We start from the raw sequence: 18504 nt of genomic DNA on the forward strand, positions 1-18504 counted from the left end.
CAATATGAAAGCCTTGTAAGCAACTCAAGCTGTGCAGTAATGCCAACTGGGTTGCAACTATCTTGGGTTAAAAATAAATTGAATTTCAGGGGGAAAAACAAAAAAAAGGGAAGAAAACTGCTGAGCTCTTCAGCTACCTCTTCCTTACTCTGCCCCTAGCCCTAGCCAGAAGGGTCTGGTCACTCTTCTTCCTCACCACTGACACTGCAGAAAGCAATTCAGTTTCTTCAGGGGCTGAAAAGGTGCCCAAGAACCTGGGTTAGATGCTGACTACTCCTCTCCTACCTGCAGCATCCTCTGGAGCCAGCTCCTGCCCCCAACCAGCTCAGCCCCATTGCCCCAACCCAAAGGCCTTCTCACTGCTGTCCCTCAGATGCAGCTGATGCAAAGTCTCACCGTTCCTCTTTTATTCTGTATTCCATAAAAAAAAAAAGAAACAAAAAAATGCAGCCTTGGCTGAGAACAGCTGTGGACACAGCTGTTCAGTGCAACTCCAGGGACACAATAACCATTGCCGTCAGTGTTTGTTAGGATAAAAACTAAACCCAAAGAGCTCTCTTCCATAGGTAGCAAAAGGTCTGACACCACAAATCAGAGAAGGAAAAAAGAGAGTAAAAGTTTCTCTTAAAAATATAGCTCTGTGAAGAGAAAAAAGGTGGCTGGGCGTCAGCTAGGAGGAAAGCAGGTTCTGCACACTTGCTCTTCTCTGGTCAAAGCGTCTCCCTCGGTTCAGTTCTAGTGCAGCACGTGAGCTGTCACAGAGGGCAATAAACACAGCTCTGGGCCCCAGCAGGACAGGAGGCAGAAAGTTACATCACTCTGCTTTAAAAGTCACAGTTAAAAGAAGATATAAATTATTATTTATAAAAGAAAAAGAAGTTGGAATTCTACTGCCGAGCTTCCTTTTCCACTCTTCCGTTTGATCTTCACCCATAAATCCTTAATCACAGGGATGCGGTACCTTTGGGGAGAGGAGTGAAGAGAATTAGGGACAGTGAAGAGAATAACAGCCGTACAGCTGAGCAGAGTGGAGGCAGATTCATCTGGTCCACTTCCAGCTGGCCCGAACTTCACCAGCTCATCCACATGACTTTTCCAAGCTCCCTGTGGTCAGCCAGGACAGACAGACACTGCCAGAGGCCGCTTATCTCTGCTGGTGACAGAGGACAGCAACATCTAGGCTGGGCATCCGGATTTCAGCAGCTAAAGAGTTGAGGTCAAACATCCAGAGAAGCCAGCACACTTCTGTATGACTTTCCTTATTCTGTTCCACTCCCTGGCTCTCTAATATAGGGCCAGGCTGCCTCACACAGTGGATGGTTAGAGGACACAATGTCTTCCCAAGACTGGCTCAGGAGCACTGAATTTGGCCAAGGTTACCGCCGCTCAGAGGTACCAACTGATAGATCCCACAGGCCATGTACCTTCTCACAACAATCCTTCGGGCTCAGCTGTTTTCTTCTTCTAAAAAGGAAAGGGGAAAAAAATCAATCAGTATATCTGTATCACAAACACAGAGCCAAGAGCCACGGATGCTCCTCAGATGCCAAGGACAGATCGATAACAAGGAACACCCTCTGTCTCTCTCTGCCACACTTTCCTAGCCGTTGGCATGGGATGCAACAGCCTGCAGAGCCCTCAGGAGCTGCAGATCCTGCTGACAACAGCTAGATGAACAGACAGAGAAGGAAGAGCGCTTACTCCTCAGGCAAGTTCCCTGAAAACAAAAGGGCCTCAGGCTTTGTTCTTGTTAAGCGAAAGTACCTTCCCTGGGGGATACAGGAAAAAGCCCTTCTTCAATCCACCCCAATCCCAAACAACCAAAGCTCTGGGTTTTTGTATTTGAGGCTCTGTACTGTCAGCAAGGCCAGGACATGGCTCTGTTCCCCTCCAGCCTCACATGCTGCAGGAATGAGTGTCACAAGCGCTCTTCAGAATGGCTGTCCCCATGGCACCCCACCCCAGCTCTCCCACATACCTTCTTCTTCTTCTTGTGGACTTCAGCAGAGCCATCTGCTGTCGACTCCCCTTCTGTGGGCATCTTTTTGTTCTTCTTTTCTTTTCCTGCCTTTTTCTCTGGGAAAGAAAAGTCAACTAAGACCTCTGTGAGGGGACAAAGAGCAGCAGGAGCTCTTGGTTGAGGAGGCATTCCTGGTGAGTTTCTGATCACATCCAACCCATGGCAGTACCTCTGGGTGAGGACAGAGCTGTGCCCACTCCAGTACTCTCAGGCCTGAGTAGTTTGATCCCTGCACATGTGTGGGCAGAATTAGGCAGGATGCCCTTCTTCCCTCTCGCTGCTGCCCAACCACCCTGAGGAACTGTTTCAGTGCTGGAGCAGCTGAGCACATGCCAGAAACCAAAGCGACGGGGGCTACCAACACCAGATGGACACAAGTTTCAGCTGAGCACGACTGTACCAAGAAGCTCCAGTGCATGTCTGTGCAACAGCCCACACAGAGGCTGACAGACAAGGCTGTCTCCTCCAAAATGAAGGGGTGCATCTCTGCAGAACAGAAAGCCCAGCAGATCTGGCCCACCCATTCCATTTTCTTTCTGTCTCATGAAGAAGCCCACAATAGCTATGACTTGCAAATGGATTCTGAACTGCAAAGGATAAAAAAATGCCCTTGTGTTAGCCCAGCACAGATGGGCAGGCATCACAAGGTGCACAAGGAGGCCTCAGGCAGTTCAGCACACTCACCTCAACCCTCTGCCAGCCCTGAGTCAGATACTTCCAGCCCTGGTAAAGGCCAGGGAAGGAGAAAACCATGAGACAGGTCATCCCCTGACATTTGCATCGGGACATCAGCTTGCTCTGCAAGCAGCAAGGAGCAGTGCAAGTGGTTCGTGCTGTGCTGGATGTGGGACAGAGGCAGGAGAGCCCTGCAGTATGACCTGATGCTGAAAATGCAGAAAAAATACTAAAGTGGAGAGTTAAAAAAATCTTGCACTGGCTTTGGGTGGGCCAGAAAGGAATGAAACAAGGCTAAGGGGAAGGTGGTTGCCCTGCAACAGAGGCTGAGCACCCATCAGCTGCAAGAACCTACTGGGAATGCAGCCCCAACGACACCACACGGAAACTTACTTTTACTTGATTTTTTCTTTTCCTTGCTGCCTGGCAGCTTCTCCGGGTCATCAGCTGCTTTCTTTTTCTTCTTCTTGGGCACTTCTTCACTAGTTTGCCCTTTCCGCTTCTTTTCCTTGGGCTGCCCAACAGCTCCATCCTCTCCTGGCCGTTTCCGTTTCTGAGATGCTTTCTGTTTTTTGTTCTCTTTGTCTTTGCCCTTAGATGTTTTCACAGCCTTGTCTGCTGTGGAGGAATGTTTCTTCTTTTCCTTCTTTTCTTTTTTCTCTTTTTTTTTCTTCTTCTTCTCTTCCAACCCTTCTGGTGTTTGCACTGCGGGAACTCCAGCAGCAGTGGTGACCTCACTTTTGCTCCCCAGACTTGACTCCTCTGGCTGTGGGGTTGAAAGCAGTGCGGATGGCAATGGGTTCGCTTGCAGCTCTTTTGCCTCAACATCATTCTCTTTTGCAGCCAGGGCTTTCTTGACTGGCGAAGGCTTGGGGTTGGCATGACTTACATCAATTTTTCCTGCCCCCTTCTCTTTTTTGGATGCTCCTGTGGCGTCCTCGTCCGGAGGGGGTTTGCTTTCTGCAGAAACAGTGACAAGAGAGAGATGACAGCTCTGGGAGCATTCCTTATGCAGACCACAGTTAGCAGAGGAGGGGAATATATACATTTGAAGACAAATACCCAGTTCACCCTCCAAAGCAAAAATCTGCTGGCCATCCCAGCTACAGCAGAGATGGCTGTGTCATGGCCAGGGGAAGCCAGCAGACGGCAGCAGCACTCCATGCAGGGTTTTGCAGCAGAGATACAACGAGAACAGGCCCTGGTCCCAGTGTCACTCTCCAGTGCCAACACAGCTCTGCTCCTGTGCCAGGAAGATTCCCAGCTTTGCCAAAGGACCCACCTGCTTTGTGGTTTGCAGACACCTGCTCGACGTCTGTGTCAGAGTCACTGCTGTCACTGCTGGAGCTGTCAGCTGGGGCTGCTTTCACGGAGGCTTTGGCGAGGGAGCTAGTGGCATTCACAGCTGCTTTCCCTTGCCCTGCATTGCCTACAGGCTGGGGGGGAACAGTCTTTGGTGTCTGAGGTGCTGCTGGGCTCTTGGAGAGGCTCATATAACCTGTGAGGAGGGACTGAAATAGCACAGACACGCTGAGGAGACAGCACAGCAGAGCAGCCTCCCTGGCACCAGGTACATAGATCTCCCTTTGTTGATATTGCCCCCATACCCCAAGCGAAGGGCCCCCACTTTGGCCAACTGCAGAGTGATAATGCATGGTTCAGCCAGCTCTGCAGAGAGGCCATGGCAAGGCAGGGCTGCCAGGAGAGGGAGCTAGCACAGACAGACCCTGAGCTTGCAACAGCAAGAGCTGATGGTGATAGGGTCTCCGCTTTGTTCTCACCCAGTAAAGCAGGCTTGGGGGAGGCTCCTGGCCATTAGCGTGCACCCACGCACAGCTAATGTACTGCAGATGTGCTGCACACCCTGCACATTACTTACAGAGGGAATTTAATGGCTTGGACAGGGGTTAAGTTACAAATAAAAAGGGGGAAGAAAATTCTGCTGCTATTAGAACTACGCAACCAGTTCTCCTGTTTTAACCCTTGCTAGGCACCAGCTCCTCCCATCTGCAGGGAAGGGTATAATGAGCTTTGAACCCAAGGCTTGGCTGCCTGGGGAAGCATTCCAGATTTCAAAGCCTGTGCCTTCCCACACCAGAAAGCCCTGCTCACAGCACTACACGGGGGAGCACTCACTTTCCTGCTAGCAAACCTACCAAAGCTTTACATTTGCTATGGTGGAAAACAACCTTTTCTCTGCTACTTAGGAGTCAGCTGTAAGATGGATCCCACAGCCTGCTCAGGCACAATACCTGTGATACTGCCTCTTCATCCTCACTGGAATCCGATGAGGAGCTGTCATTTGCCTCAGTCCCTCCTGGTTTCTGCAGCATCCCTGTTGGAGAAGCACAGTTCATCCCATTAAACCCACTACTGCTTACTCAGGGCTAGTTCACCTACCCAACACATGAGGATTGCCACCAACAGGCCTTCTCCCTCCAAAGGGGAGCCCTCTGCAGAGCAGGAGTAGAAATCACTCTCCAACCACTAATGTGAAGGAGACACATCTCCCACAGGGGAACGAAAAACTGTCCCATCCTGGCCTGGCCCACAGCACTGAGAGCATCTTCTTGGGAGAACTGACCAGGTTTGGGAGGCTGCTTGGATGTCTCCTCGTCGCTGTCAGAGGAACTGCTGCTGTCCGAGCTCTCCTCTGCTTGGGTGAGCGGTGCAGTCTGGCTCAGCCTGGCATCCTGTGCTGGCTGCTGGCCTGGCTTCTTCGACTTGGCAGTGGGGCTTCTCAGGATGGAAGCAGCATGCGGGGCAGCAGGGCTGGCTGGAGCCTTCCCCATGGGAGCTGTCTGCTTTGGGCAAGGAGGAGGAACAGCCTGAGGAGAGAAAGATGAAATGCATATGGAAGAAGGAATAGTTGTTCATGCCCATGACCGGACAAAGCAGCCTCGAACAGTTGGGCTTGGCAATATCAGTGCAGTAACAGTGGTTCTCTATTTTAATAGAGCAATCTTCCCCCTTCCTGAGCATTCTCCCACAGAAGGGGACAACGCACCAGCCTCAAGCTCCAGCTCACTCACCCCCTCTGCCCACTCTCCCCAGGGAAGCTCCCCACATTCATCTCCTCTGTCTTTACCTCTCCAACCACTGTACTGCTCTCTGAGGAATCACTGTTTGAGCTCTCAGACACTCTGGAAATCGGAGGGATAGGAGGTGCTTTTATTCCCTTCCCTGAAGGTGGTGTGGCATTAGCCTTGGCGGCCCCTGTGCTTGAAACCTTGGTTGGTTTGATGTTCTGCTGGGATAGAGTCTAAAATAGATATGAAAGAAAAATAGGACAGAGCACAACTTGGAGAGAAAACAGACAGAAGCACACACCAATCCACTGCTACCTCCTTCATTTTCAGCACAACTCTAATGCCCTTATTCTGCTTTCCTCACTGGTCAGCTTTGTCTACTGTGAGCTCTGATGCGTGGCCAGCACCCTGCATATGCCTACTGCATTAGCTCAGTGCCCAGAAAGCAACCATGCAGAGGGCTCACAGAGTATGATGTGCTTGCAGACCAGAGACATCTATCCATGGCAGCACTAGCAGGATTGTTACTGCAGACTGTGTTTTGCAGAGCAAGCACCTGGACTCTCTTACATACTGGTATAACACATTCGGGGTTAATTGGCAACAGAGATAAAGCAAGGACACCAAATGCAGGTCAAATCTGCCTTCAGGTCCACAAGCAAGTCACGGATTAAAGAGCAAATTAACAAGAAGCAGTTGTGTTTCCTCACACTTGAAGCCTCCCATCAAACTTCACGTAAGAGAGGTTAAAAATAGAAGAGCCACGGGCATGGAAATCAGACACTGACATCAGGTCCAAGACACAAACACCAGCAGAGGAGGTAGCAGGGGCAGCAAAGGAACTCTCAGCCTTCTGGTTTGTGTAACAAACAAGGCTACGTGAGCAGCCCTCCTTCTCACCATCTCTGACAAGCTGGGTCTTTGTGGGCTGACATTTCTCACACAACATCTGGCTTTCAGAAAAGAAGACAACGCTGCACAATACAGAGAACTGCCAATCTGATGAGAGCTCTCAGCCGTCTTGCACAGAGCTCAAGTTACAGCAACTGCATTATTTTATACAGACTTGGTATTATAAATAAGCTTTAATCAAGGACTGCTCAGGCTGGCTGCTTGCCGACCAGTTGGGGAGAAGACAGCCTTTTCATTGGCCATAGCAATAGCCAACATGGGGAAGGATTTCCTTGAATGCTCGTCATCCCCCTCTCCCAGCAAGGGTGCTGGCCAGAAAGGGGATATGTATGTGTAGAGAAGTAGGACAAGAAGCACACTTGGCCACTCAGCCCCCGGCTCCAGCTCCTTTGCAGCACCCAAGCCCCCATCATGTAGGAATGACAACCACACTCCACAGTCAAAGCTTCCTCACGTGGCATTTTTCTTGGGCTCAAGCTACAGCAGGGGTGCAGAGACACCCAAGATGACTTCATGCAGAGGCAGTTCGAGCCCCCATAGAGCTCAGCTATGGCACTACAGTGCCAGCATGGAGAGACAAAGAGAGATGGCATGAAGAGACTCAGCTGGGAGAGCTGGGATCGGCTTCGTGAACACTCAAGAGTGCCTTTGGCATGGATATGGGGTCATCTCCACTCTATGAAGTAGGGGTCTGACTCTTCCTCTGGCTGAAAGGCAGCAAGTGCACCATGCCTCCCTTCAGCACAGATCTGTCCAGCCTCCTGAGGCGTGGTAAGCAGCAAAAAGCTCTAGCTGCATCCCCCTGCAAGGGGTTTAGGAGGAAACGGGGGTAAATCCAGATATCCAGGTCAGAGAAAAACTTTGCCTGCCAAGGACTTGGCTGCCTTTCCAGTCTGTTTAACTCCCTGGAGTAGGGCAAAAGGAACACAGACCCAGAGGAGCTCTGGGCTCACACATCTAATCATGTTCCTGCCAAAATATTCACACCCTTCACTGCTCTCGCATACACCAAGCTTGCCGAAATGCACACCCAGAGATGGGGTCACTGAGACCCAGGGATGCTGCCAAGAAACCCTGATCCAGCTGAGAAGAGGGCTCTTCTTTGCACCTTCCATCACCCACTCAACTATCTTCTACAGTCCTGAGATATCTCCTCAGCACCCACACTCAGCAGGTCAGCAGCTCTTTACCTGTGTGGGGGGGACTATTTCCTCATCAGAATCCGACTCCTCACTGGAGTCATCACTGCTGTCCATATGCAGAGGAGGGGCTGGGGCTGGTGTGGGAGCCGGTACTTTCTTCACGCTTGTTGGCTGGGGCACAGCATTGCTTTTCGCTGCAGAAAAGGCATGAGATTGTGACTGTGAGGACGAGTTGTCCTTGACAGCCAAGGAAAGCAAGAGTTATCATCAACAGGCTGGGTGGTTCCATTTACAGGGTAGAAAAAGAAACCATGAGGATGAAGGCAAGGGATCCTGGTCACTAACATGAGACTCACCAGCAGGCAGTGCAGGCTGTGTCTGTGACACTGGAGTCTCCTCCTCACTGTCAGACGAGTCACTGCTTCCACTTTCGGAGGTCTCATTCTTCAAGGTGCTTCCCACTGCCTTTTCAGGAGTCATGGCTTTAGCAGCCTGGTTCAGGCTGGGAACGGGCCCAGGCTGTTCTGGTAGCCTCTGAACAAAAAAAGAAACACAGTCCCAGGAACATGGTATTAGTACAACAGAAAGAACCCTGCAACTCAACTGGGATGTGCTCTCACAGCTTGGGCAGAAGGCTGCAGACATCCCTACTGCACACTGCTGAAGGCTAGCAGTGACAGAGAGTGCCTGCTGAGAGATCTGTTAGCTGCACCACCCGCAGATATTCTGCGAGCTCACAGTGCTCTGCACCCACTCAGTTTACTCCGCTCATCGCTCAGCTTCGGGCTGTTCTGCCAAAGAGCAGCATCATGCTTTCCAGGGCAGGCAGCCCCCATCCAACCCGCACGCTGACAGACCGCTTGGTGCCGTCCCTCGGGGTCTGCTGCAAGAGGGTAAGACAGACTCCTGCCCAGCTGCACAGCCCCTGCCATCCCCATTTCCCAGTCCTGCAATGCTGCAAACCCAGCCCTGCCTGCTCTCAGCCCTCCACCAGCCCTGGCCAGCAGCCGAGAGCAGCAGCCCAGCCGCCTCGCGGGAGGATGGATCCTATCGTGCTTCCTGGCACAGCCTCACCGAGGGCTGCCACTGGGGCAGTGTTTATCATCTCCAAGCCAAACACTAAACAGACAACAGCATCTGCATGTTTATCCCATTACAGAACAGCACTCGGAACAAGCCAAGCACATTTTGACTCTGCTTAGAGAAACAGAAACCTCCAAAAGCACTTGGGAGGAGGGGGCAGCAAACCTCACTTGTCTGTTTTGTTTTGATTCCAGTGAGTCACTATCTCCAGGAGAGAGGCCAGATTTGCAGTGCTGAAGAGAGAACTGCTTGAAGCCAGCACTAGAATTCACATGGTCTACTTGAATGCATTAGCTCCATTCCCTTTCCTTCCCAGGCAGCGCTGTGCAAGGCAAAAATCTATCAAGATCAAACCCCAGTTGCTCCCTTTTAAGACCTTCGCAGCACCAGGACTGGCTTACCCCCCTGCTTGGATGCACGGCAGGAGGGCTGCTTTGCTTTCTAACTTCAGAAGAGATTGGAAAAGACCTGTGGAAGAACTAGACGGAGGAATCCTGGCACAGAACAAACATCAGAGCATCCATAGAGAAACCACCGTGAGCCTTTACACAGCCTCGGGATTCCTCAGATATTCCTGGGCAGAGGCCAAGGTCCCTCCATCCACCTGATCCTGGTCACTGCCAGATGGCTGACGGCCACCACGTCCCATGGCATGGCTCCAGACAGAATCAGGCCAGGAGTGTGGCTGAGCAGAGTAACACAGGCGGGAGGTTCTGACAGCTTGGAGTCACAGGTACTGCAGTAACTCAGAGAAGAGGAAAATAACTCAAGAGGAAATCATTTTTCCTGCTCCTTCTTCAGTCCCCAAACCAGGAGCTGCCTGTGGATCAGTACGAGTGATGACTCAGCTCCTGCACAACCCATCTGTCACTCCACTGGGTCCGTTTGCATCATGCAGCGCTGCATGACAAGAGGGGGAAGCAACGCCAAGCCACGTGCAATGAGCAAACTGTAACAATCACATTCCACTGCTGTCTGTTCACCGTAGAAGTGCCACCAGCGTATCAGGACCGAGATCAATAGTTCAGCTGTGTCACGACACAGTGAAGGTAGTACTGCCACCTGCAAGTGAGCATAGGGACAGGATTCGGGGAGGGAGAGGGAAAGACTTTCCATCCCATGGGAGATCTGGCCTCTCTCCACAGGACCTGCAGTCTAAGACATAAACTTGCAGGTACAGCTTCCACCGGCACAGTCTGTGTGGGTTTCTTTGGGATGGTCAGGGATGACACAAGTTCCCAGCCTTGCAGGTTGGAAAGCAGGTTGGGAATGCAGCTCACACCCACTCCTGGTAAGCAGAAACAGGAGCCTGTCCACAGTGGACTTGGGTGCCATCTTTGGCCCACAGTATTAAGAAGAGAGGAAAGCACAGAAGAACTGACATTTCCAAAAGAAAGGGAGCTCATGGGGTCTTAAAGGTCAATCTGTTCTGTCCCCCCACCACCAACCTCCCCTCCAAAAATAAGCAAACACCTTGTCAGCTTCTTTGACTAAATATTCCTGAGTCTTCAGGGGTAAACATACCAATTAAGCAGTTCAATTTAGGCATGATGTTCATTTTAATTGTGCTAATCCACCCCCACAGGGAAAGATGAAGCAGCTTCCAACGCTCTGTATCTGTTTGGATCTTGCACAGAAGCCAGAGGAAGTTGCAGGATACAGCAAGTCAGTGGTTAGCATATGCCCAAGTAGCAGATGGTGAGGATGAGCTAAGAGTTTGACTGGGAGGACAGGACTGTGGACACAGCTAAGCCTAATGGTTTAATCTTCAGGCTTCACTTGAGATCCCTGTCTGCAGGCTACTAGCATAAGAAGAAACAGCCTGTTTGGCAAAAATAGAGCTCCCTCGATGACAAGCTCTTCTTTGCTAACTACATTTAGTGAAGGGTAATTGCCACTTTGCAAGAGGGAAGATGCTGAAGTGGTTAAACAGCCACTGGCAAGACAGCTACTTGCTGCTGCCAGCTTCAAACCAACACAGGGGGAAAATAAATCCACCCCAGTACGTCCTTCAACTGCAACCCTGCTAGAACAGATGAGTCTCAACAGTTTTGCAGTGACTCCCTCAAGGCCCAGCTATCAGGATAGCTGTTCCTGCCACCCAGAGCTGAATCTTTACGTATAATAATGCAAGAAGAGAGCAGCACAGAGACAACTGCTAGAGAAGCATCCCCCTCCACCCACCTCAGCAGACCAAGGCTATAAAGACAAAAATGCAGAGCCTCTCTGGCTCCTGCCTGTCAATACTGAAAGGACGCGTTGACAAAGAGCCTCCTTGCAAGGACACGTGAGGCTCTGCCCCCGGATTCCCTTCCTCCCCAGCAGATAATAACTACCATCTCCAAAACGTTGTTTTCAGGGCACTTTCCAAAAGGCTCTGCAGCTCAGAGTCAATGCAGTGAGAATCTGCACAATGGACTTGAGGATGCTCTCACAAGTGAGAATGCTTTTACAAAGGGATTTGCCTCTTGCCTGAGTGCTCCTGAGAGAGGGCTCTAAACAGCTGCATACAGGGGAGTCAAGCAAGACCAAACCATTGACAACCCCTCACAAGGCCCACTCCAGAGGGGGAAGGCACAAACGTAATGCATCAGTCAGAACCAGACTAGTTCACAGGAGGCACTTGGCATCTATTCCCTACACACAGATGATGCTGCTGCTGGGACACTGTTTCTCAGCTGAGCTTGTTGTGTTTTCCAACAGTTTCTGCAGTGGTGTTCCTCATGGAAGATCCTGAGAATCCTTGGGAATCATACAATCATTTAGGTTGGAAAAGACCTTCAAGATTATCAAGTCTAATCATCAACCTGAACTGATCAGTGATAGCATTTAATGGCTGAACGATTGCTTTGTGCAGCCCATTCCCTGTGAGTGAGCTGAATGCACTATCACCCACCTTCTGGCTCACAGGCACAGGCAGATCCTCTTCACTGCCTGAAGAGTCAGTGCTCTCCGCTGGGTTTGCACTTTCAGCTGGCTTTGCAGGAGCAGCAGTCCTTCCTGGTGTGGCTTTAGCCTGCTTTAGCACCGCCGGTTTCGGCGTTGGCTTCCCTTGGGACAGTGGAAGTGTTTTTGCTGGAGCTGCTTTGCTGGAGATTGAGGCTGCTGGTGTGGTTTTCACTGGGGATAGGATGGCCTGGGAGGTTTTTAAAGATGGCTTTGACTGGACAAGACAAGAAAGGACAGTGTGAAAGAAGGCAAATTCCATGGTTGCATAACTAATTTCCTCAGACTGTAATCAAGGAAAGATTTCAGAGCCCCCTGGGGTAGACAAATGCTGAAGGAAGATCAGCAACTGGAAGAAAAGACCAGGAATCCTTTCACCCAGCTGCCTGGGGACAGTCTCCCAAGATAAGGAGATAAGACCAGACATTATTCATCAGCCTTCTGATATTAGCAGTTACCTCTACCGACGCAAGTTGGAGATCTCTCCACAGGAGGGAAGCTAAGCTGCACTACAGTTTGCCAAATTATATACCATTTATTGTAATTTAGAGCTGAAAGACAAATCCAACCATGGCAATTCTTGGAGAGGCATGCAAGGACAGTGTCAGACAGATGCACCTGGGTTACTGATGGAGGCTCCTCATTTTCACTGTCTGATGAGTCGCTGCTCTCTGAGGTGTCATCAGGCTTTGCAGCCACTGGAACCGTTACTGAGCCATGCTTGGTCTGGTTCAGTGTCACTGCTCTTTTTTTCACTGTGCTCTTCTTGGTGGACACTGAAGTAGCAGGTGCACTTTTCACAGGTGTTGAATTAACCTGTACTGCTTTAACAGCTGGTTTTGCCTGGGAACAGGAGGAAGAACAGGAGAATCTTACACATTTAGGAGAGAAGAAACTGGCTCCATCATAATTGCAGGATCTGTATTAAGCAAGGTCACCATACTGCCTTTGATCAGGAAAGGCTTGTTCAGACTCCAAAGCTGAGCACTTGAAGCAAACCACTTGTCCATAGACAGCCTAGCCAACCTGCCCTCCTTCTGCAAGTCACATCTGTACAGCTGTGTTTAATCACTTCCCACACAACAAAGGATCTCCCCTCCACTTTAGGGACTGGGAGGAATTGCAGTGAAGTGTTTGCTGCTGGCACAGGTTAGTGGAGCTCTCAGCTACACAGCATGTTTCTGTGGCCTCGGATTTGGGGACTTTATGCATCCAGGGATGAAAGGGATGTTCTCAGAGAACTGAGCACTGCAGCATTTTCTCTCCCTTTTGAGTGAAGGGAAGTGATTTCCTGGGGATGAGGACCCTTAGAGGTTACCTGGACTGCTGCGGTCGCAAGCTCCTCCTCAGACGATGTCTCATCACTTGATTCCTCACTGCTGCTCTCAGATTCCCCAGCCGCCTGTTTCAGCTCTGAAACATGAGAAAGGAGAAGACACAGCTGCTGCCTGCTCTCAGCTCCCTGAGCACGATGCTAATGCAGCTTTTGAAGTCAGGAAAACAAAACATGCAGCAGTGAGAGACTAAGGGATTTGCAGGGAAGAGTGCCTAGTCTTTCCAAAAGCATCAGCTGCCTGCTAGGAACTGCTTCTCCAGGCAAACATCTACCCACAAACACAACTCCCCCAAGTACAGGCAGATGAGAAATCCCTTTCTGGCTTTTCTCTGATCATGCAGGGAGCCATCCAGCTACACCCAGCTCCCTGCAGGGGCATCCCAGCCTGGTTGAACCTGCTCTGGAAAAGAGTCAAGAGAAGGACCATGTGAAGAGCTTTTGCAACATATTCCTCACCCCCAACAAACTAAAAGAGATTCTCTTAAAGACAACAAAATACCCTGAAATAATCACTTTGCAATTGCAACCAAAGATGCTGAAGTGCCTGTCTAGAAAGCTGAAAGTGTCTACTGTATTAGTGCTGCATCTTCTTCAGATATGCTACATTCATCTCCAGCCCTGTAAAGCACGATGCTGATAGAGATGCAGACGGACTCCTTAGCACAACATCTGCTACTCAGAATGGAAGCAAGCATGCTGGATTCATCCCACGGAGCTCCAGAGCTGCCTGCTTTGCAGTATTCTTGCAGTCTCCCCAGGAGCAACTGCTTTGAGCTTTGCAGCAACGGAACTGAAAGCAACATGCAGATGGTATGGCTGGGATCTGATCTGCAGTGAAGCCAGAGCATAACACATGCATTCACTCTGTCCTGCAGGCTCCTTACCCACTTTGGGGGCTGGGGCCTTCACAGTCGGTGTCTCCTTTTCCTCCTCACTCTCTGACGAGCTGCTGCTGCTGGAGCTTTCCGGTGCTTTGGTCATTACTGGAGCTTTGCTTTGTCCTGCTTGGCTCACGGCTGCTGCATCTCGTCCAGGTTTCCCAGGACTAGGCAGTTTCTGCCCAGCTTTGGCTGGGGTCACAACTGATGCACTGGGCTGCTGCTTATTTAAGAGCACAGTTCTGTTTGCAGCACAGGGAACCGCTGCTTTACTTCCCGAAGCAGTGGGTTTAACAGGAGAATGCAAGGAGTTGGCAGCTTTGCCACTCGCTACAGCTGGTGTCACCTACAGAAAACAAAAGAAATTAGAAGCCTATAGAAAAATGAGGGGCTAAACTGGACACAGCGTTACCTTAAGCAGCAATTTTGCATCTATCTGGACAAGTCATAACGCTTAGGAGACAGTATCCCCTTACCGTAATTGCACCTTTTCCACTTGGCATTTCCTCTTCTGATGAGGAGTCATCATCTTCACTGCTTTCTACATTCACTGCTGAGTTCGTGACCGGGGTAATGCTGGTTGCTGCACAGAAGAGCCACAGAGAAATTAGACAGACCTTCTCACATCAAAACAGTCCCTGGTCTGCAAAGGCTCCCAGCAGGCAGCGCAGGGCCCCATCTTTACACCTGCCTCAGCACCACAGCTGCTACTCTTGCAACATGTAGGTGCCTTGCTTCTACCCCATCCTCCGCACCACGGCCAAGACACAATCTGCACATTTCCAGAGGATGTACTACAGCAGATAAGATTGAGCTCAAACACCTTAGGCATATGGGCTTTTGTTACGCTGCACAAGCCAATGCCTCCCACATCAACAGTACAAGGGCTGTCCAGACCAAATAAAAAGGTCCTTCCCTCATCTGTGAAAATACCTTTCTTTGCTGGCCAAACAGACAGCTGGGGCTTACTTCCCAAGGCTTCACCCAAGCTACAGTACCCAATCCCTTCCCTTCCCAGTGAATCATAAAAGGTTTTTGTTGGCCTCAGCATATATCTGCACTCCTCAAAAACTCTACATGAGATAAATCTGATAAATTTGATAAATGAGTTGTCCTAAGTGCATGAGGGAATAGCCATCCAGAGTAGGGCCACTAAGATGATCAGAGGGCTGGAGCACCTCTTCTGAGGAAAGGTTGAGGGAACTGGGCTTGTTTAGCTTGGAGAAGAGAAGGCTCTGGGGAGACCTCATTGTGGCCTTCCAATACTTGAAGGGACTGTATAAACAGGAGGGAGAAAGACTGTTTACAAGCATGAATAGTGATAGGACAAGGGGGAATGGTTTTAAAATAAGACAGGGGATATTTAGGTTAGATATTAGGAAGAAGTTTTTCACACAGAGGGTGGTGACGCACTGAACATGTTGCCCAAGGAGGCTGTGGATGCCCCATCTGTGAAGGCATTCAAGGCCAGGCTGGATGTGGCTCTGGGCAGCCTGGTCTGGTGGCTGACGACCCTGCACGTAGCAGGGGGTTGGAACTGGATGATCATTGTGGTCCTTTTCAACCCAGGCCATTCTGTGATTCTATGATTCTCTAGCCAAGCAAACTGAACTGCTCCTACACAACCCCTCACTGTTACTCTGTGAAATTCAGGAAGCTTACAGGCTCTTACCATTTCCAGTTTTCGTCTTCTCTTTCTCATCCTCTTCTTTCTCTGAGCTTTCAGAGCTGCTCACAGGATCAGGAACTCTGATCTTTTCTGGGATGGCTGCCTCCTCATCACTCAGCTTTCTTCTCCTGGCTTTCGAAGGAGTTCTAATGGGAATGGATTTTGTGTCAAAAAAGGGAAATACGAAGAACAAATAGATAGGATTTAACATCATCCACCCTCAGGCCAGGCTTAAGCCTGAGGACAAATAAGTGTCATTCCTCCACAGCTCCCACGGAGGGGAGGAATGCCTGCCCAATTTGTCGGCAGCAGGTAATACAACAGAAATCACTCCAAAAATTTGCCATGTGTGACCAGGCATTCCATACATCACATGCAGGAGAGCAGTGGTGACCTCAGGTGCTCGTCTTGCAGCAGCCTTTGAGGGCTGCATGTGCTCTGAGTGCTCCTTCTGCACCCAGGGCTAAACCTGTCCAGCATTCCCACCACTTCAGCAGCTCTGCAGCCTCCCTCACCCACCCAGCATCCCCCAGTAACAAATACAGTCCAGCAAGGAGGCCGCTCCTAAAAAACTACGAATCCCAACTACTAGGCTCACTTTGAAAGAGTTTCTGGAATACGGCACCAAGGATGGTCTCAGTCAGATGGGAAGGAGCTGCAGCACAGTCTGAGGAAAGGTATTTTCTAGCCTATGAAGTGACAAGACTAGAGGATGACAGCTCACCCAGACAAGTGCATTTCAGCCAAGCAGGACGCTTTCTGGATAAATTAAACCACAAGTCAACACATCCCTCATGTCCTCATGTACCAGACATAGCAAGGGCAGGCAAGGAATAAAGGGCAAACTTGTGGTGTGGAATCACAAGGTAAGGGTGACACCTGAGAACAAGGCATCAGTCAATGTGCGCACCCTGTCATCCCTTAGGTTTAAAAGTAATAGGACAACAGGCACAGAAGAAGGTCGGCATCAACACCCAGGAAAGCAATATATTGTTAGAGGCAGGAACTGCAAAAGCCTGGTTCTTACACTACTCCATTCTTACCTAGATCCAGGCTTTCTCCTGCTCTTGCAGGAACAAGACCAAGGCACCAAGGCATGAGGCATCCTACCAGGAGACACCTCTGCAGCAAACATGTGCTTCCCAGGGCTTGGGCACAGCCAAAGGAATGCTTTCACTCAACAACTTCTCACCACAAGCACCAAGACCCAGCTCCACCGACACTCCGTTTCCCCAGCCCTGCAGCTTCCACCAGGCTCTGCATCAAAGTGTACAGGGTGAGAACAAATAACATCTCACTCCACACAGTCGGAGGCTTTGTGCTGCAGATGTTCACATGGAGCACTCAGTGGGATAACAACGTGGGAAGTCATTGGGGTTAGACAAGTACAGGCATGAGTGCGTTGGCTGGGAGCAGGAAATCCTTTGAACACGTTGCCCAGAGAGGCAGTGGATGTCCCATCCCTGGAGACATTCTCTGTCCGAGTGGATCAAACTCTGAGCAACCTGATGGAGCCGCGGGTATCCCTGTGCACTGCAGGGGAGTTGGATCAGTTGGTCTTTAAGGGTCCCTTCCAACTCAAAAGATTCTAAGATCCCTTCTGCAGGGAGATGTGCTACCTGTGCTTTGCTTAGGGCGCTGTGAGTCTCTGCCCATTCTCCACGTGCAGCTCATGCTGGCTGCAGTCAATATGCACGCGTAAAGCACATGGCTTGATAAGAGAAGTGAAACAGAGACGGGAAAGCAAAGCATGCGTCTGACCCCAGCATCAACGGCACCTCAAAACTAAGCAACAACTTATCCCTAAGCTAAGGAAACGTTAATAAAAAGCGATCGTTACCATGTGAAGCCAGGGCAAGAGGAAGGCTGCCGAGCACAGCCACCACACAAAGGGGAAGCCCCGCACATCACGGCCACACGTGTCCCCCGGCCCCGTCCCCATCCCTCCCCACTCACTTCTCCCAGTGCGTGAAGATCTCCTCCAGCGACGTCGCCAGGGACGGGAGCAGCTTCTGGGGGGCAGAGAACACGCGTCAGCCCCCGGCCTTGCTCCCAGCACCCCACGAGGCTGCACCGGGCCACGGGAACACCGCGCGCAGACCCTGCCCGTGAGCCCGGCCCTACCCGCACGGGCCCCGCACCGCATCGCTCCGCCCCTCAGGCCCACGGCGAGCGCAGCCCAACCGAAGCCGGCCCGGTTCCTTTACCTGTCCGAGCTGCGCCTGTAGCTCGCGGGCGGCTCGCGCGTAGCCGGCGCGCAGGAGGTGCTGGTGGATGAGGGCCAGCAGCTCCCGTCGCCCGCGGCCCTCCGCCGCCATGGCGCGGCCCAGCTCCGCGCTGCCCCGGGCGCCGCGTGCCGCGCTGACTGACGTCACGTCCGCTTCCTGCCGCGCAGCCTCCTGGGAAATGTAGTGCCGGAAGTTGCTGCTGAGGCTGGGTCGCTGTGGGGTTCGAGTTCAGTTACGTTAGGTTTGGGTTGCACTGGTGCTGCGTTTGGATTTAGAGTTGAGGTTGAGGTTGGAGTTGGATTGTGTTGGGGTTGGGGTGTGTTGAGTTTGGGCTGCATTGGGATTGGGTTGCGTTGGTTGCAGTCTTGCCCGGTGTGGCCACTGAGCTGAGCGGGGCAGCCCTGGGGAGCCGTGATGGCGCCCAAAGCAGGCCAGGGAGCACAGATGAGACCTGAAGCCAAACCCAGAAGCGAATTCGGCCGCCTGAGGGGGACCCAAAGCAGGCACCGAGCCTCTCCTGAGGAGCTCCAGCCAGCCCTAGGTTGAGGGAGAGCCTCTGGGGCAAACAGCTGTGCCCAGGAGCCAA

General features: G+C 51.2%; 1 protein-coding gene across 3 annotated transcripts; it reads right to left on the minus strand.

Annotated features, from left to right (window-relative positions):
* Nucleotides 1-390: 390 nt before the first annotated feature.
* TCOF1 (treacle ribosome biogenesis factor 1) lies at nucleotides 391-18083 on the minus strand. Of its 3 annotated transcripts, XM_015293787.3 has the most exons (18): nucleotides 17898-18038; nucleotides 17647-17702; nucleotides 15694-15836; nucleotides 14498-14604; nucleotides 14028-14367; nucleotides 13126-13220; nucleotides 12426-12650; nucleotides 11758-12024; nucleotides 8135-8312; nucleotides 7827-7972; nucleotides 5784-5957; nucleotides 5280-5523; nucleotides 4948-5030; nucleotides 3978-4206; nucleotides 3089-3655; nucleotides 1979-2076; nucleotides 1425-1464; nucleotides 393-961 (listed from the first exon to the last, which is right to left on the minus strand). In XM_015293787.3, the coding sequence occupies exons 1-17, from the start codon at nucleotides 18006-18008 to the stop codon at nucleotides 1429-1431; spliced, it is 3099 nt and encodes a 1032-aa protein (XP_015149273.2). In that variant the 5' UTR covers nucleotides 18009-18038; the 3' UTR covers nucleotides 393-961; nucleotides 1425-1428. The 3 variants fall into 3 exon arrangements, with proteins under 3 accessions (NP_001012803.3, XP_015149273.2, XP_015149276.2); XM_015293790.3 differs by lacking the exon at nucleotides 5784-5957; NM_001012785.3 differs by lacking the exon at nucleotides 5784-5957 and having other exon boundaries at nucleotides 391-1464; nucleotides 17898-18083.
* Between the last annotated feature and the right edge of the window lie 421 nt (nucleotides 18084-18504).

The sequence above is a fragment of the Gallus gallus genome, chromosome 13 (genome assembly GCF_016699485.2).
Source record: "Gallus gallus isolate bGalGal1 chromosome 13, bGalGal1.mat.broiler.GRCg7b, whole genome shotgun sequence".
NCBI lineage: Eukaryota > Metazoa > Chordata > Aves > Galliformes > Phasianidae > Gallus > Gallus gallus.

What these genes read in the sequence shown, in the direction of transcription:
- TCOF1 (XM_015293787.3), bottom strand. Translation starts at nt 18,008, where the DNA reads ATGGCGGCGGAGGGCCGCGGGCGACGGGAGCTGCTGGCCCTCATCCAC. An exon ending in TTGCGACCGCAGCAGTCCAG is followed by an intron (nt 12,651 to 13,125) that starts GTAACCTCTAAG and finishes TCCTGTTCCCAG; the next exon opens with GCAAAACCAGCTGTTAAAGC. An exon ending in GTCTGCAAACCACAAAGCAG is followed by an intron (nt 3,656 to 3,977) that starts GTGGGTCCTTTG and finishes CTGTTTCTGCAG; the next exon opens with AAAGCAAACCCCCTCCGGAC.